The sequence below is a fragment of the Archocentrus centrarchus genome, chromosome 6 (assembly GCF_007364275.1).
Source record: "Archocentrus centrarchus isolate MPI-CPG fArcCen1 chromosome 6, fArcCen1, whole genome shotgun sequence".
NCBI classification, from domain to species: Eukaryota; Metazoa; Chordata; class Actinopteri; order Cichliformes; family Cichlidae; genus Archocentrus; species Archocentrus centrarchus.
The window spans coordinates 27,861,118-27,879,585 of record NC_044351.1 but is presented as its reverse complement, the minus strand read 5'-3'; the positions used below and the strand labels follow the sequence as shown (position 1 = coordinate 27,879,585).

Below are 18,468 nucleotides of genomic sequence, written 5' to 3'. Positions count from 1 at the left end.
ACAGCATCATTTTAGTTAGCATTCTGGAGACAACTCCAGCAGTTTGTTGATAGGTCAGGCTGTCAGTCTCATTATGTGCCTCGTGGATGATTTCCAAATAATGTTCAAGAAAAAGACAGGAAAAATCAAGAGATTCAGGCTGACTTCTTTGAAAAAAAAATGAGGAATTCATTTTGGGAGAATTTGAGAACCATGAAGCTTTAGGGTTGAGTCAGTCTTTATTAAAACTGATTTATGGGAGTAAGTGTAATGTTTCATACAGTGCAAGACACAGAGAAAAAATAAGTCTATGAACAAACAGACAGCTGATTGTTAGCTTAATTTTGCTTAAATACGAGAGGACACTATAACCTTGGCTCATGTATAGTTCCCAATATGTCAAATTAATCCTTTTAAATTTATGTGTATGTGGTCTGAGATAAACATTTTAACCTGCACAGGAGGCTCACTGTCATCTGACATTATTTCCCTTTGTGGTGCTGAAGTAGGTTTACATATATATGGAGAATCTTTATGCATACATATTCTCTGTCCATTGCTGCTTCTATGAAAAGACTCGTTCAGATTTAGTAACATACTGGGCTACAGCGATATGTGGAAAATGTCTGAAGCAGGACAGCATGACTGAGTGATGATGACACACCCATAGTCCTAATAACTGCAGCATTTGTGGAGCCATCATTTCAAATATGCTAATATGGCCTTTTGGTAGAAGAGATGAGAAAATACAAAGAGGTAAATCAGTGAGAAACCTCTTAAATTGAGTCTAAATGCCAGCGCAAAAAAACTCTTCCTGTTGGATGCAAATTTTCACTGTGCTGGAAGCTCCAGTGTTTTATTCTGGGAAATTTGTTTCAGAAACTCATGCTGTTCTTTTCCCCTAACCTTTTAATCTTGTACTCCTTCATTCATATCTTGGCCTCTTTCAAAAAATACACTATGTGACAGCCCGACAGTGCAATCACTGCTGCTTTTCACAGTTGTTCATTTTGTTTCAGCTTGAACTGAGCGACTGGCTACAAATCCTCTAGTTATTTACAGAATTGCTCTCCAGAGCTGATAACATTACCACTGGACTAAGCTGTGCTATTAGACATGAGCGGCTGTGTTGTCTCACAGTGTGTTTGCAGTGTCAACACAACAGAACGAGTCCTTGCTTGACCTCATCAATACAAGCCGGACAGAGGACTTGCGATGTGTCTCATCACTACAGCTGCCCTGCAGGGCTGAGAAAAGCATACAGTGAGGAGAACTGGCTCACTATTTATTGTGATGATAAATGTTTACACTGGATATACAGAAAATATTTTCCCAGTCTTTTTTTTAGCATACCGATGCCAGAACAACAGAAAAAGACCCGAAGACCCTTCCCACATTATTTGACTTGGGGATTTCTTTAATTTTTGTCTTGCACATTAGGACCCAATTTGTGTTTTCTCTGCTTATGCATCTGTTATTCTTCGTGACACTACTGTGTTTTCTCTCTTGCAGAGCTGAACGCAACTGAAGACACAACTGTTCGGCATTTCAAAATGAGCATCTTGATTCTGTAATTATATCTGATCAAATCAAACGGGAATGCGCGACACTGTGTATTCAGTGGTTTGCAGCACAGCTTCCTGCTGCAGATGTGTTCGAGTGCTATTATCATTTGTCAGAAAGTTTCACCTTAAAACAGAAAACAAGGCAAAAACTCTCAAGACGGCTTTATATTAGACCTTTGTGAGTACTCTAACATAGACAAGAATGTAAAACACAACCAGTACATCATTTCTCAAATGGTGCAGAAATCTATTATCCTAAATCTTATGTAAATGACTTCATGCTGTATAAATGTAAGCAGACAGCATTGTGACGCCTATTATTCTTTGAATAATGAGTACATTGTGAGTGGACATGCATTCAATTAACTTTTGGAGGATTTGTCAAACTTTTAAGCTAAAATAATTTATTTTAATGAATGGCTATGGTTCATTAGAATTGCTCTCATTGACAGTGTAACTCCCACACGTTCACATTTATTTAAATAAGCACTCATTTAGTCAGATTATGATACAGTGATTTACTGATAGAGCAGCACAATATTTGTGCTATCAGACATCAGATTATCACATTGCCTATTAATGCCGTCCAGCTCGAATGCAAAGATTTTCCAATTGGCCAGAACTGCACACCTTCAGTAAAAATGAATACTGAGATACAGTACTGTGTAAAAAAAAACTACCCCTCATTTCTTACAATTCTAACAAGCTTGACAGTCAATGTGGCACCTCAACAAGCCTTCTTATAATTTCTTTAAGTAGTCTTCAGGAATAGTTCTCCAGGCTTCCTGAAGGACATTCAAAGCTCTTCTTTGTTGGCTGCCTTTTGTTCTATTCTCTGTCAAGATGATCCCACACTGCTTCAATGATGTTGACATTTGGGCTCTGGGGAGGCCAGTCCATGACTGATAGTATTACATTGTGCTTTTTTTTCTATCCAGGCACACTGCATTGGCAAGTTTTACAAAATATTATTTTATTATTATAAAATGTTTATGTGTCTTGCAGATGTAGACACTCGCCGTTGTACCTCTCTCCTGACCTCCTCTGTATATATTCACTGATGATTTGAACCAAAAATTTCAAATTTGAATTCATCACTCCATTTGACCTGTTGCCACTGATTTTCAGTTCAGCTCTTGTGTAATTTGGTAATTTGAGCCTTTTCGCCCTATTTCCCTTCCTTAAGAATGGTTTCTTGACAGCCACCTTTCCACTGAGACCATTTGTGATGAGGCCTCAGCAAACAGTAGATGGCTCAACTGAAGGGGCCAAATGTGTCAGGTCTTTGCTGGATTTTTTCCATATTTCTTAAGAACATGTTTTTCAGATACTCTCTATGTGCTGTAAATAGTTTTTTTTGTTTGTTTGTTTTTTTTTAGGTCTGCTACTTCTTTTTGGCTTATAGTTTTGGCTAATAGCCCTTTGGGAATCACCCTGCTGGTGCAATAATACTATTTTATGCCTGTCAAAAAGCATTATCTTTGGCCTGTCTTGTACATTTAAACTACTGCTCAGACCACCTAAAAAAATTATAATAAAGTCTGGCTCCTTGAAAGCAAAACATATAAAAATGTGGAGTGGCATAAGACTTTGGCACCGTACTGTATATTCTTTACTTACTAAATAAGTAAAGAATGGTTGGATCTACACATTGAAATTTAAACTATATGGTGATCAGCAATGGATAATGATTATAATATTGTAAAAGTTGGCCTATACAGGTTTTCGGTTTTTATGTCATGAAATGAATTTGATCATGCCATGATCAAACTGGGAACTTTCACCTTTTTTTTTTTTTTGCGCATTTTTGGCCACAGCGGCTCTTCTGTCTACAGTGAAGAGTGACAGGAAATGGGGGAAAGATACGGGGGAAGACACGCAGGCAAAGTGGCGACGGGCCGGGACGCGAATCCGCGCCGCCCGCACCGCAACGTGGCGTGTGCATGTGGTCGCCGGCTTCACCACCAAGCCACCCAGGCGCCGAACTTTCACCTTTTGACAAGATCTCCAACACCAAGTGTGCTGCTAGCTAAAAGGTTAGGGATAACTAAATGTAGCAAATTGAGTCTGGCTATTTTTTATTTTTTTTTGATAAATGCCAGATGTCTGCAAGCTTTCAAGCCTCAATGATTAAAACGTAATACACACACCATGTTTTTCAAGTGCTGGTTTTCTTCTCTCTTCTCAAGCAATATCCTGCCTCACACTCACACAGTCAGATGAAACAGGTATCTAAAACTATGTGAATATGCAAAGTGCAGACATCCAAAAATTACAGCTGCAGCTGGAAATTAATATGATGCTATAAAAGCCATCACTTTTCTTCAAGTCTTTCCACAGGACATTGGTATGTAGCTGCCCTGCTTTGCCCCAGTGTCATTTAATTAATAAAGACCAAATTCACTCTGAGTTTTGGGCATGCTGGCTCACGATCACATTTGCATGGCTTACTGGGATATTTGAATAGAACAGAGCCATCAGTACGGTTTCTGCTACGACAAGTCAAAATGCCTGCTGTGAAAAATGTTCACTGTTAGTGAAGCTGGATGATAAGACCTCACTTGCAAATTTATCCCCCAGGCGTTGGTGGAGGCTGAAGTCAAACTTTTTTTACCTGATTGTCTTTTCTTTTCTTTTCAACAGCTCAGTGAAATATGTTACAACCAAAGAAAGGAGTGTTCATTAAGCATTACAAGAACACTAACATTTTATATGATAGAAACAACTCCAGTGAGACAGCTGACTAGCTAAATGTCTTGCTTAAATGAATAGTGAATCTAGAGGGGAGGGGGGCTTATGAGAGTTTCTCACCTCTCCACCAACACTTTGCCACATGCATGCATGCACACATACATATATGACTCACTCAGTTCAGAGAGGCTGCCCACTCTGGTGGCCAATAAGCACTGTTCAATGGAGCGTAGTTCAGACTGACTGTAGGTGTTTCCCTCTCCACTCTTTCCTGCTCTCTGCTGCTGCTGCTGGTCCCTGTGAAGAGTCAGACCCTCAGGTAGGCTGAGCACACCTGAGAGAAAGAGAAACAGATGAGCATTACACTATGTCATGGTACAGCACAGGTGTGCAGTCTGTAAACAAAAGAATTTATTGTTTAATTAATTGTGTATCTGATACAGTTTTTTTTGGGTGTTTTTTTTTTTTTTTTTGTGGCTGTTTTTTTCAATGTCAACATGTTTGATTTACCACCACACAATATCTTATATCTCTGTAACCTGTTATTAGTGCCACCCTGTGCAAGGACCACTTATCAATTGGATATTTGGTACACTTCATGTTTGGTGCATTGCCCCTGATAAATACAACAAATACACCGAGTTGTTTCTTCATGTTATTGAAGAAATAAAGCTGGCACATAAATTCTAAAATGTCATTAGTATCTCATTATTTTCCCTTATCATATAACTAGAAAGAACACAAAGGTTCAGAACATTAGCATACGAGAGTTTGGTTGTGAAAACAATGGAGGTAATACAACATAGGATTTATGCCTCCTAGCTACACCTGTCCGAGACTTCTCCCGAAGGTAATAATGTGTAATATTTCAAATGTGGTTTCATTATTCACAGCTCTTCCTCGCTCTGAGAATGATGAAGCAGATTCTCCATTTCACTCTGCTGACAGTTTCTGATTCCTCTGCAGCTTTGTGCTGCACCAATCTCAGTGTTCACAGGGTGTCAACTTATGAAATGACTAAAGCCTGCGACTCTCTGCTTAGCCCTCTAATCACTGACGGAAAATTAGCTTTGGTTTTAATGCCTGGTCTCTTTGAATATGCTGCTAAGTTGCCTGTACGTGTAACCCATGGCACTCTTTATTCTGCTTGTGGAAGAATCTTTTTCATAATTTGCAATAGGTTTTTCCCACACTGGCTGCATGACCTGGTGGTTGTTCATCAACATACTGTTCATGGAATAATATTTTGTAAAACTTTTTTTTTTCAGTATATGACCTCTGAACATCTCTAAACATTGCTACTGAGTACTGAAATTAAATTATTAAATTATTTTGCGCACTTACAGTTGCAAATATTAAGATCAACTGTAGCACTATAACATCACCTAGAGATATTTTAATAAGACATAATTATCAGCAGTTTTTAAACATGCTGGATTTAAAAGACATGCTTGTAATCATACATTATTTGTGTTTGCTATTCACCATGCATTATACAAGGAATAAAATGTGGTGCAAAAACATCTGGAAAGAGTTAATAAGTCACAGTTATTTAGCCTATAAACCTAGAGACCAGCTGTCTAGAGAGCAGCAACTCTGGCACCATCTTGTCTACATCTTTGCTCGGGTAAAACTCGGGCCTGCGTGACTTGAAACAAAGAGCAGGAAACGGCACCATCTGCTGCACCAGAGTCAGGTGTCATAACTCGCTTCCATTTTCAGCCAAAGCGCCATGTGAGCCAGCAAGACAAATTACAAAGAAAATAAACTTTTTTGTGTGTTTCTGCATCAGGAACTTGTCTATAGGGATTTGGTTAGAACACCTCCTTTATTACTTTTATTGCTCACAATGTGCCTTCTTTAGTAAGCGGTTGTGCAAACTGCTGGAAATCCATTTTAAACAATTTAAACCAGCAGGGGGGCTAACCTGGCACCTTACAGCCTTTTACTTTCCTTTCAAATAATTATACATCAAATAAAATCAAATCCCATCAGGTGTCTCTGCAAGACTCGTGACCCACTTCCTTTGATGTGCCCAGACTAAAGGTGTCCAGGTGTGATCCAGCAGAATGCTACAATATAGATACCATATTTTTTCATAATTAACATAAAAGGATTTTTTTTTAAAAGCCTCATTAGTTTTATCTCCGTCCCTGCCATCACAGTCTGTAGGCTGTATTTAATCATTTGTCTTCTTGCCTTGATTGGATTTATTTTCTACACATTGCCTCGTGTAGAAAATTCTGAAAATTTGAAAAAAATATTTTAAAAGATTAAATATGATAATTACACTCTTAATAATACACTTACACTACTCATTTATTTTTCTCTAAAAAAATAAGATTGTTTAATGGCAAGACACAGAACATTTCCATCCATCACAGCAGGGCTAGAGCCTATCCCAGCTCTCACTGGACAAGAGGTGGAATACACCCTATTGTTATTACTGGATATATCACACATATTTATCATTAGATATGCACCATTAGAAGCCATATTTTAGTAAGCATAAAGCACAAAATTCTGAAATGGTATTATCACATGGTTTGTCAAGCAGAGTTACTCTGACTCTGTTGTTTAGAATATTTTCATCATGTATATCACAGTATCACAGTTGAGCAAATGTTTGTCAAAATCTGTCTTTGTGGCAAGTTGCTAACTAGTTTGTGAAATATATTGTCAGAAAGTGAATAAACAATGACCCCCATTATTATGTATACAAACATAGGACTGAAAAAAATCTACTGCAACCCCCCCAAAACAAAACCATTACGCTTGATCTCTCAGCTGTCACGCTCCTTAACCTTGTTCAGGGAAATAACAGGACCAGCTGACAGTGATGGTGGTTGCTCTTAGCATGGACTGAGGCAAGGTGACTCACTGGCTCTCTGCCTCCTAATGCAAGGCACTGTCTAACCTCAGGCAGGAACTGATGGAGCTCTTACATGCCAGGCAGCCAGTGCGGCTGCTCTGTGTGTGTATGTTTGTGTCAGTATCTTCCTCCAGATGTCACTCCGTCAATACACTTTGACTCTCCTGGGAAATGCAATGCTCTCAGGTTTTTCAAGTACCTCACAAAATATTTTAAGTTGATTACTGTTTTATAATCATAAAGAAATAATAGTTGGCAACCATGTTAGTTTATATAATAGTGAGATATCCTATTGCCTCTCTTTAAGTGAGCCAGTTGTGTTTGCCATATGGCAGCTATTCAGTGTTGCTGAAGAGATGAGGCTAGATGATCCTCCAGGCAAGACAGTGTCACTGAAGAAGAAGTAACAAGTACAGGAGTTCCCATTAAGATGTCACTGAAAGCACCTCAGATAGACAGCTGCATAGATGGGACCCAGTGCATGATCAAATATGTATTCCAGATGTTTGGTCACTTAAGAAATGTGTTGCATTTGTGGTCAAAATGATCACAAATGCAAAATCACAGACTCTAATATCGTTGTTTTTCTTTCTAGATTTCACAATACTAACTTCTGGATCCATGAGCAATGTTGCAGGCTTGCTTGGTGCAATTGTTCACTTTAACTGAAAGCTTTCACTTAATGTAAATGTTGAATTCATATTCTTTCATGATCTGGGTTAAAATGCATCTTTAATACAATGGCTCTGCCTGTCTTTAAGATAAGATGGGGCCTGATTATTGAAGACCTTGTATGTGAGAAGAAGGAATTTCAATTCAATTCTGAATTTAACAGGGAGCCAAAGAGAAGCCAACATGGAAGAAATAATCTCTCTCAAGTCTCTGTCAGTACTCTTGCTGCAGCATTTTGGATAAACATAATGGCTTTTCAGGGAGATTTTAGGACAACCTTATAGTACTGAATAACAGTAGTCTAACACAGAAGTAATAAATGCATGAACTAGTTTTTCAGCATCACTTTGAGAAAGGATGTTTCTAATTTTAGAGATATTGTGCAAGTGCACGAAAGCAGTCCTACATATTTGTTTAATATGTCCTTCATGTAAGTTGTGCTTGAAGTGTTGCTTTCTTTGATTTGAGTAGTAGTAGTAGTAGTAGTAGTAGTAGTAGCAGTAGTAGTAGTAGTAGTAGTAGTTTGGATCTGCTGACTCTCAGAGTTGACTAGAGCAGTGGGGCAGGAATGCTATGTAGCTCCTACCCTGCATTTAAATCTATTTTGGAGGGACGCACGGGGAAGTGCACTTCTCTAAACATACTTTAGCTCTGCAGGAACACTGGCTTCTGGTTTCACATGCAGATAAGACACAGCGACGGCAGAGTGGAGCTTTGTTTTTGAAAACAGGCACTTTAAGCAACACTTACACATACAAGACGTGCTAAAAATCTAATTTGACCTCTTATTTAACTGGGAGTGGCAATTAGAGTGAGAGAATGAAATTAGAAGAGGAAACGATCAAAATAAATAAATGAAACAGCCTGACATAAATACACTCTTGCTGGCGATAAAGGGTTAATCATGTTGTTACTGTACATGGATCACAGTAGTGCCGCCCCACACTAGGCTTCATGACTGTTCTGCCAGGCCAGATGGACACCATATGTATACTGAGCGAGTGATCATAGAGGGAGTCATAGCATGACGGAAAGCAGGAAACAGAGTGGTGAAATGTGTTAAAATTCCTTTCTTACTCTTGATGGCTGCTTAATGTAACCATATAGAAAGAATGATGTAAATATAAAACTAGCCTACTTATTAGAGACCAGGTATGCCTGGGTAGACTGTAAATCTCCAGAGGTATGGTTTTGGCTTGGGTTCTCAGGTAACCACAATATGGTCTGAGGTAGCCACAAGCTTTCAGTGTTTTAGACCTGTGCTCACCACATGGGTGTGAAGGAGTTTTGTGAAAAAATACATGTACCCATCCAAATGTCTGGTAAAATTAGGAAAATGGCAGAGAGAACCACACGCGCGCACGCACACACACACACACACACACACGTAAATGCTCCTTTACAGTGAGGAACCGCAAACAAGTTAATAACAAGTTATGTTGTATACAACGCTTGAGTGCATGCACACACACATAATTATCAGTAATTAAAAAGTCTTAATCCCAGACATTTCATGGGATGTGATGTGCTGGTGGAACAGTGTGTTCAGCTAAATCCAGACTGAATAGTTCCTCTTGCTCTGCAGCCACGTTCAAGATACAGTCTGTTGAAGATCCTCTTGAAGAACTGAAAAAGCTCCCAAGTTTGCATCATGCGTTGTTCTGAAAGAAACACACAAGCCTCCTGATGTGTTCTTACACAATTACGAACAAAATGCCAAAGGAAAGGTGTTCCAACTGTGAGTTTAGGTTTATTTTTGTTTGCAGATGATAAGAATCCTGGTCCTCTTCATATAAAGAATGTAAAAATGAATGTGATACTATATTGATCCCTTATTGACACCCCTCCTCCACACAGAGGCCATGGGTCTGTTAGAAATACAAAGGTGCCTCTTTGAGTTGATAGTCACTGTCTCACACCTTCAAGGACACAGTTAGCTCCTTCTTTTTTCACCTTGCCCTTCGTGGTGTTTCTGCCTCAGTTGTTAGCAGGATTCACTCTTGCTTAGATTAGATTCTCCTGATTGAGGTTACATGTCACCATTGACCTTGTTTGAAGCAAGTACACACTGACAAATCAGGAGGCAAACAGACCGATTACAATCAGATGCAGTGCATTTTGTCTTTAATGTGAAGACTGGCTTCTGATGGCAGCACTTTAATTGGCTATTCACTCTCTGCTAGGTAAGCACTATTTCCCTACCCTTTTGGGAATGTTTTTGGTTAATTGTTTTGGTTTTACATCTCACAGCTTTAATGCCGCTGCACACTCAGCTGCGGTTATCTTTATTCATGAGAAAGCTAGAAAAACCACTTTATAGTTGTATGCTTCCCTCAAACTGTGAAGTTTGAGGGAAGCATACAACGTTCCTAAATTACATTTAATTAGAAATTTTTAATTAGCAAATGAATTCCTAAGTTATGGCTAAAAAACTAGGGGCATAGGAGTTTATGGACACAAAAACAGGCCCTAACGGAGAGAGAATAGTGAACTTAAGTTTGATCAAAAATCCAGCTCCAAATATATCCATGTCCTTTGAATGTACAAATGGGCAACCATTTGCTAAAACTTTCAATTTTCAATGTAATAGCTTTTTGGGTGAACATTGCAGCACCATTACAGGTTAAATATATAATTTCTTTGAGATTGATAGCTATAAGTCAGTGTTTTTCCAGCTTTAGTGTATTTTTTTTGCAAGATAATTGCATATAATTACATAAAGAAATTGCACATTAATGCAAATTAATTCAAATCTAACCCTCCAGTTGGGTGCCATTAAAGGAAACACTGGAAACCCGTGGAAATATTGCATCTAATTTTTTAATATAAATTCACTTAAACACAGATAATCTGAATTTCAAATTTCTCAATAATATTTTCCACACTTACTTTGCACAGCTTGTGAAGCTCTTATACTGAAGAGTCAGCTATTGATTGGGCCAGTTTTTGTATTAGAAAGACTTTGGTTTATTAGCAGGTTCCCGTTTAACGACGGTAGGGGCATCTCTCTTCTTTTTACATTTTTTTTGTAATTTTGACAGTTACATTGCATAAATCTCACTTGTCTTGTAAAAGGCTGACTTAACTGATCAGCATCAACTAAAGCTGGATGAACTATGGATAATAAATCAGCAATTTTTAGGGAAGAGTTTCCAGCTTTGTCGAGATAGTGGCCACAACATTGTTGCAAATAGCAATGCACAAGAACTAAGAGCTAAAAAAGGAAATAGACTGTAATGCAAAAAAAATACACATGCAACAACATACCATACAAGTCAACAACAAACCACAAACCACACACACAAAAACACACACGTATACAGGACTTGACGGGTGAACGACGCACAACAAGGGCACCACTAGAATTATGCAATCTTCTCCAATCAGAGAGAAACCAGCACTGCCTGCTGGCTGTGTGTTATTCCACCCTGAGGTAGCAGCGCTTTCACTATTATTTCTCTCTTTTCATCTCATTTCTTCTGTCAAGGGTAATAAGTCTGTGTGTAATATCCGTGAGTCGCACGCTTCCCGCAGGATGCTTTCCAGACAACACTGGCAATCAGCAGCAGCAGGGAAAAATCTGAAGTCACTGAGCCGTAATCTCTCCGCTCATCCTGCACTGCTTCTCTACAAGCATTTGGGAGAGTCCTAAAAATAAGTGCTACGGTATTTTCCTTCTTACTGTTACCTCATATAATCTGATGTGGATAGGATTTTTTTTTTAAATATTAAGTCTGCTGCATACAGTAACAATCAAGAATGGAGTGGATGTGAATTATGCTGAAAAATATGAAAACCCGTCTGAACTTTCAACAAACACATGAAGCAGTTGTGCTAAATGCAACAGTGTTCTGAAGTAATTGCTCATTTAGCACCGAGGGCACTGGAGTAATTAAAGGATATGACTAATGTCATAAAATGAGATTTGCTGCAAGGGGATCTTTCCCTCTGGGTCATTTTTAAATGGGATGACATCATATGGAGCTGCTTGTAAACACTTGGAGCTTTTAAGTGAAAAGGCTCTCGGATATTAAAACATAAATGAGAAGTAAAGTGCAAAGCAGATAAGACAGTAAGTGCTTAAGGCAGGAAAAGCGCAGTCACTGCCTGTATGCAATGTATGCACAGATGAATGTTTATTTCTGTGTCTTGTGTGTGTCTGCATCCCTTTGTGTATGTCTCAGTGTGACTCCTTGTCTCTGTTTTGTGTGTGCCTGTGAGATGATGGTATTCCCAGGAAGTGCTTGGCACATATTTAGATTACTGGTCAGAATAGAAACAAATCTCAAATCTTATTCACTATTAATGGTGTTTACCTCCAGTTTTTGCTTCTGTCTGATAAACTATTTTTGTAGCTCTGGATCTACACTGTACATATTCCCAGTAGAATATGAAACACGCAGCAAACAAGGCATTTGCAATTAGGGGTGAGAGAGGATGATTCAAAGTATTCTAAGCAATACATTACACATAGTGATGGATGTAAGGAGTGATGAATGGTGACACCAGGATTTGTAATCCACAGAGGAGCTGGCTCAGTGGATGAAGAAAGTATATTTGAAATGTCGTCACAGAGACACAGGACAGCTGTGGTAATATTTTTACTGTCAACAAATTCCATAAAGAGACCAAAGTCAACAATCCCCCTGAAAATGGGCAGTTTATTTTGACTCAGTCCAACACAGAGGTCCAGCTGCTATAACGACTAACTTGACCACTTCAAATGTGAAAACAGTCCCCCACAAGTGCACTATTTATACCTGTTTGAGTAAAATTTGATGAAAACTACAGTCCTTGGTTGTTTGAAGGAAAATATTAAGCCTTATTCAAAACGAAGACTATATATTTGTGGCTTTTTTTTTTAACCCCACAGGTAGTCTGCCGTGGTTTTTGTACTGTTATGTTTTAGATGAAATTATCTCCTGTTTTATTTTGTAATATTTGGCTCTTGTCTATCGTTGTCAGTTTCACTTCCACCGGTAATTTTCCATCCTTGTTTGTTTGTCCTGGCCCGATTAATGTCACCTGTGTTCAGACTCCTCTGTCCTATCTACTAGCACTTGCCCATCAATTTTCCTTCTACTTTAACAGATTGTCTCATTGAGTTTGTTCAAGCCTTCTAGCGCCTCTTGCATTCCCATGGTTTTCCATTGAACTTCCTAGTGTTACTGTTGATCTCTTTGTGTTTGACCTTTTGGACTGTTTCACAAACTTTGACTTCTTCTGTTCCTCTTTTGGATCTATGTGGCTTTCTGCCAGCTTCATGATTTTGAGCTCTGCTTGTTTCAAAATAAAGGTTTGGATTTTGAATTTTTAACTCTACCTCTGAGTGTCCAGCATTCAGGTCCTTTCCCCTCCAAGGTGTCACATTTTCGGCCCTTTCTACTAGAACAGAGCAGGTGAATTGAAGTCCAATGATGTAACCAGATTTAGAACACCAGACTGTAGCTATTAAAGCTATTTCATTACTTTCAGTTGTCTGTATTCACTTACTGTAACATCATTAATCAGACTAAGCAGTCACATGAAACTGGTTATCAGCTCGCCAAGTCAATCCAGGGTTTCTCCTGTGCATTCACATGAAAGAGGTGGTGCTGGAAGCATCTAACCAATCATAATATGGGTAAGTGTAGTGGCAGCAGAGCAGCTGCTTTTACAAAGGAAGATAGAACTATGCTATGGGAAAAATATGAAGATGTTACAGACTGAAAGCAAGACAGCTGCTGCAGACAAAGCAGCGGTGTGAGAGGAAATGCACTGAATGAATGTGTGGGCACTTCAAGTGCTTTGGTCAAATAAGACTGGAAAAGAGTTACAATATCGATAAAATTTAGCCTATTAGAAACCAGGAAGGAAACCTAGCAAAAATGCTGACTGTGTAAGTTAACAGACTTATCAATATCACAACTCTATAATTAAGACATGGGAAAATGTGATGGAGTATTTGATTAAATTAATGTTTAAAAGACAATTTTATCCATTCACCTGCAGCCTCTGTGGCATTTATTGGTTTAAGAATAAGTAGGAATTAATATAAAATTCAGAATTCTAATGTAAAACACATACAATGCCAGCGTTATCTTTTTTTATGTTTCCAAAACAGATCACTTGGTCATCTAAATCTAGCTATTGGTTGGTTTCTTTTGTTGTTCTTTTTTTTTTTTTTTTTTTTTTAGTGACGTCTTAAATGTTACGCACAAATTCACACCTAAAACCTACTCTATATGGAATATCCATCCATTACAACACTGAACTGCTGGCCACAAAATTTATCTCTATTTTTATCCCTTGCTCCTCCCAGGAGTCTCATGTCTGCAAACTGGCGGAAATAATCTGATAACTGCTGCCATCCCAGCAGACAAGCTAGACCCCTGCCATCCTGTGCGTCACTACAGTCACATCTATGGCATGTCCTGTTCTCGCGTTCCTAATTTACTTTCTAAATGCCAGTTTATTATATTTACGGTTGGCAGATGACTCGGTTATCATGCCACCTGCATGATAACGCTGCACAGTGTAAAACTATGGAGGTCTCCTTAATGTGCTCTTGTTCTTATGAGGATTTAAAAAAAAAAAAAAATGCAATTTTACAGTTGTGCATGTGTTTAACTTTATGTCTTGGTGCATGAAGGTTTTGCAAGCCCTCATTTTAGACCTTCCAGCATAGCAGATATGGCAAAATAGCACAGAAGTGAGTACCTGACTGTCAGAAAACACTCCCAAAATATTATTTATTAGCATCAAAGACTAGCTTGAGTGACTAATCGGACTTTCTTTTCAGAATATTGAATCATTACTCTTCCAAGAGTTGTTTCAGGGTGGGAGACTAACAATTTATGAGGTACCGAGTTCCAAATTACTCCATAATTGTTTAACTCACCTAGCGTAATCTATCATTCTGACTCTGCAAAGTGGCTGCTTGTAGCACAGACACAGCATGGAAGTGGGCCATGCCTGGCAGAGAATGATGAGGCCTGGGGCTGTGTGTCGCTCCCTGTTGCTTCCACACTTCCCTCTGACCCTCCGCCGGGGGAGGACCCTCACAAGGCTTCAAATATTCCTGTCAATTTTATAATGGGGAGAGCACTCATGTCTGACATGTAATCATTCAATTTTCAACAATATTTGAACCTCAGGGGAAGAGCCCTGATGGCCTCAGCTGTATTGCTTATTATGGAAAATGTGGAAAGTCTGACAGAAAAACACTGGTCTTTTTGTTATGTCTTGCGAGTGAACGATTGCACTCATACTTATGGGTGAACATCAGCCAAAGCTATAATTGAGCAATTTGCAATATCGCCCACTAAAATGGCCATCTTTCAAAAGCACACTAAATATAAAGGAGCTAGAATCTGCGCCGCTACTTTGTGCATCACAACCAGGCTTTAGCAGGAAAGATAGAAAGGTTTCAACTAAGGATGTGCTCCCTAAGTACAATTGTTATTGCAGGTTAAAATTGTCACAGCCCATGCCAACAGTACATGTTTTACCAAAACAGGAAAATGAAGCCAAAGAAAATATTGAGTCCAGTCAGCTGCAGACAGTTGGTAGGCCGGGTCTCCCGCCTACTCCTCCAGGTTCTCCCCCACATGTTTTCCCAGCCTTTCTCTCCCAGGTACACTAGCTCTTCTGTGAGAAGGGAAAAAAAGGGTGGAGAAAAATGGCTGGCAGAGAGCACCCACTTCAAATCCAAACACATAGACATGGAGCTGGAACATATGTGCCAAGCTCACACACAAACGCACATGCAAATGCACATTTTTCCTCTGTTTCAGCTTCACTCTGTAGTGAAATAAATTCCTGCGTGCCAGGAATATAAATGCAAAAAGGGAGTCATTGTTGAAATGGCCAAATGCAGCATTCAACTCTCCACTTAGTTTATGAGGTGGAGTTCACTCAAAAGTTTAAAACAGCAATACACGGATACTGCAGTCTTTCAAAGACACAAATAGTGTAGTGTGTAGTGTAAACTGTGTAGTTCACAGATTTCAAAGTTTGCATTAAAGTTTAATGTTCTTTAAAGTTCTACATTTCTTGAGAAGTAAAATATACAGCACCATAATCACTTGTGGAGGCTATGGAATGCTTCCTCTTCTCATTTCTCTTCATCAGTGTTAAACTCTTCTTCCCTCAGTAATTATTTATACACCATCAAAATGCATATTTGCTGCTACACCCCTCTAACCAGTGCAGCCACATTTCCCCACATGTCCCATCAAAGCACTGATTCCCATATTATTCCCTTTTCTGTGTGGAAGATATATAGTCCAGCATCATCAGGTCACTCATGTTCAACTCATCAGTGGTAATTAACAGTTGCCAGGTCTCGGCTGCCCCAGGCACTAAAGAGTCCAAAGCTAACCCAGACTGACCCTGCCCGAGCCAACAGAGGCAAGAACAAGTTATTTTTCTGCTTGGTTGGCTGTGGCACTTCATCTATGCAGCTTAATGCACTTGGCTGAGGAGATGGAAAAGGGCCAACCCCGGAGAGCCTGATTTTTTTTTTTTCTTAAACTGACCTTTTAAAAGTGAAATTAAATCTGCATATGTGCGGGGTTCTTCATGGAGAATGATAGTGTGACTTTGAAGTGAATCAGCTTGCGAGAGGGCTGCACGTCGGATACATGGCTTTGAAAATTGCAGCTGCTTGAACTAACACCCCAAAGGTATGAACAGAAAGCATCATTCATCTGTTTCAAGTTCTGTTGGTGAAGGTACACATGAAGTGCAACTACACATGACCCCAAATGGTTGCCACGTTAGCTTGTTCTGCTTGCCTAATTTCTCCACTTAAAGCCGAGTTCTACAGCTGTAAAGTTAGTGACGCATTAATGCAAGTCATGTACAGAGCATTTCAGTAGAGAGTAGCATAAAGATGCCAATAACTGTTTGACTTCTAATGCACAAAAAATGTTTTGGGACAATTAACTGCACTGAGCACAGGCAAAGGACTCAAGAATTCATGGACTTATGAGCCTTGTGCAATGCTTATGAGTTCTGTGTCTTTTTCAGCAAAATGAGAGCAAACACCCAAGGGCCTGTCACACTTTAATATCATGCTGTCAGCAGTCTTGTGGCAAAAGTCTGAACACTGGTATTGATAGGCTTTTGATTTTCTCATCCATTCTTCCACTGCCTGAAAAGTAATGGTTTTTTGTAAATGATTTTCTCTGTTTGCATTACTTACTGTCATTAAGCTAATAAGAGCAGTCTCTTGTGTTTTCACAGTGTACACACTCATATGCATTATATAATGCTGACTTGGCAGCCAGGGGTATTACAGCCAAGGTCTTGATGGAGGGTATGACCATGAAGGGCCAATGCCTTGAACTGAAATCCGCCTTTCAGAGGTTTTCAAAACACTCAGCTGCCTGTTCCAATTAGAGAGAGGATCAAACTTAAACCTCTGCTCGATCAGTCACGCTCATGGTCTTCACTTATTCTGTGTATACTTGGTATTAGTACATGTTTTTGCACAGGGACAGAAAGTGTGCTGTGTCAACGGAGCGTGTGAGCTCCCCAAAAATGGTAAGGGTGGGGTTTCTAGAGATTAGCATGTGTGATTGCACACAGTGCTGCTAACTGTCCTTTGATTTCTTCCATGTAAGAGGTTTTGACATAGTAGCTGTAGTTTATATTAACCACTTCATGCTATGCCAAATTGCCTATTTTTATGTTCTCTAAGTGACTTTCTCATTTCCTCAGTCACTTCAAATTAGAAGGATGGAAGACAATGAAACGGCATTTAAATATGTGAGGTGCCATCAAGAGAGAAGCATGTCTTTAACAGCTGTGTGCGTGTGTAAATCTAGTGATACAGCAACCTGCATTTTTAACATCAGCACGTGGTCTCCCAGAGTCTAGAAACCCCACTTTCAGGGACTGCATAGGCCAAAGGTATATAGAAGAAAACTGAAAAGAATTCATTATATATGTCAACTGTGGTATGCAACCTGTCACACTGCCCCTGAAACCCCAGTCAGTCTGTTTAGGAGGAGAGCTATTCTACATTAAGACATTTGGATGCAGTTTGTCTGTCTCAGGTCACCTAGCTATAACAAAACTGTGAGCAGCTACAACTGAGAGGAAATGACTTAAAAACAGATTTGTTGAGCTCCTGAAAAGAAAGATGTTATTTTTTTTTTTTTTTTTTTTAATGAGGGGCACTAATAGAAAATAAAATGTGCAGGTAGGCAGACAGATGACCAGGGAAAGGGGAATATTTTTGGTGAGACCTGTCAGTGCTGGAGTCCTGGAGGAGCTCACTTTGTGACGAGAGGATACAAAGAGGAGGCATATGAAAAGAAAATACTTAGGTATACTGAGGGAGTTGATAGTAGATGCGAAGCAGGACTTGAAAGATTGAATGGAAGCTGAATTGTAAAATCAACCTTAACAGAACCGGCCGATGACTTAGAAACTCCTGAGAGGACATTTAAGCATATGGTGTGCCTGAGGCAACGGTAGGTGTGTTTGAGTTGTTTACTGGAGTGAAAAGGGCATTAGAGACACTGTCCTTAAGAGATAATGGTGTAAACGACTACTTCTTTAGCAGGTACATGTCTGCATAAGCACTGCTGGCAGGCACAATATGTACTGATTTGTGCTGTGAGATGAAGGTTGTTGGGTTGTTTGTTGCTTGCACAATCAAGCAGATTGGGTGGAGTATTGGGTGGAATTACTTACAGG

At 39.3% G+C, this 18,468-nt stretch overlaps 1 protein-coding gene across 2 annotated transcripts in view; it reads right to left on the bottom strand.

Moving 5' to 3' along the window:
• The window catches only part of btbd11b (BTB (POZ) domain containing 11b), a 67,315-nt gene that overhangs the window by 22,290 nt on the left and 26,557 nt on the right, over positions 1-18,468 (bottom strand). For both annotated transcript variants that reach the window (XM_030732497.1, XM_030732496.1), the window contains exon 2: positions 4,411-4,569. In XM_030732497.1, the coding sequence (XP_030588357.1) occupies positions 4,411-4,569 (159 nt within the window). The remainder of the gene's footprint in view (positions 1-4,410; positions 4,570-18,468) is intronic.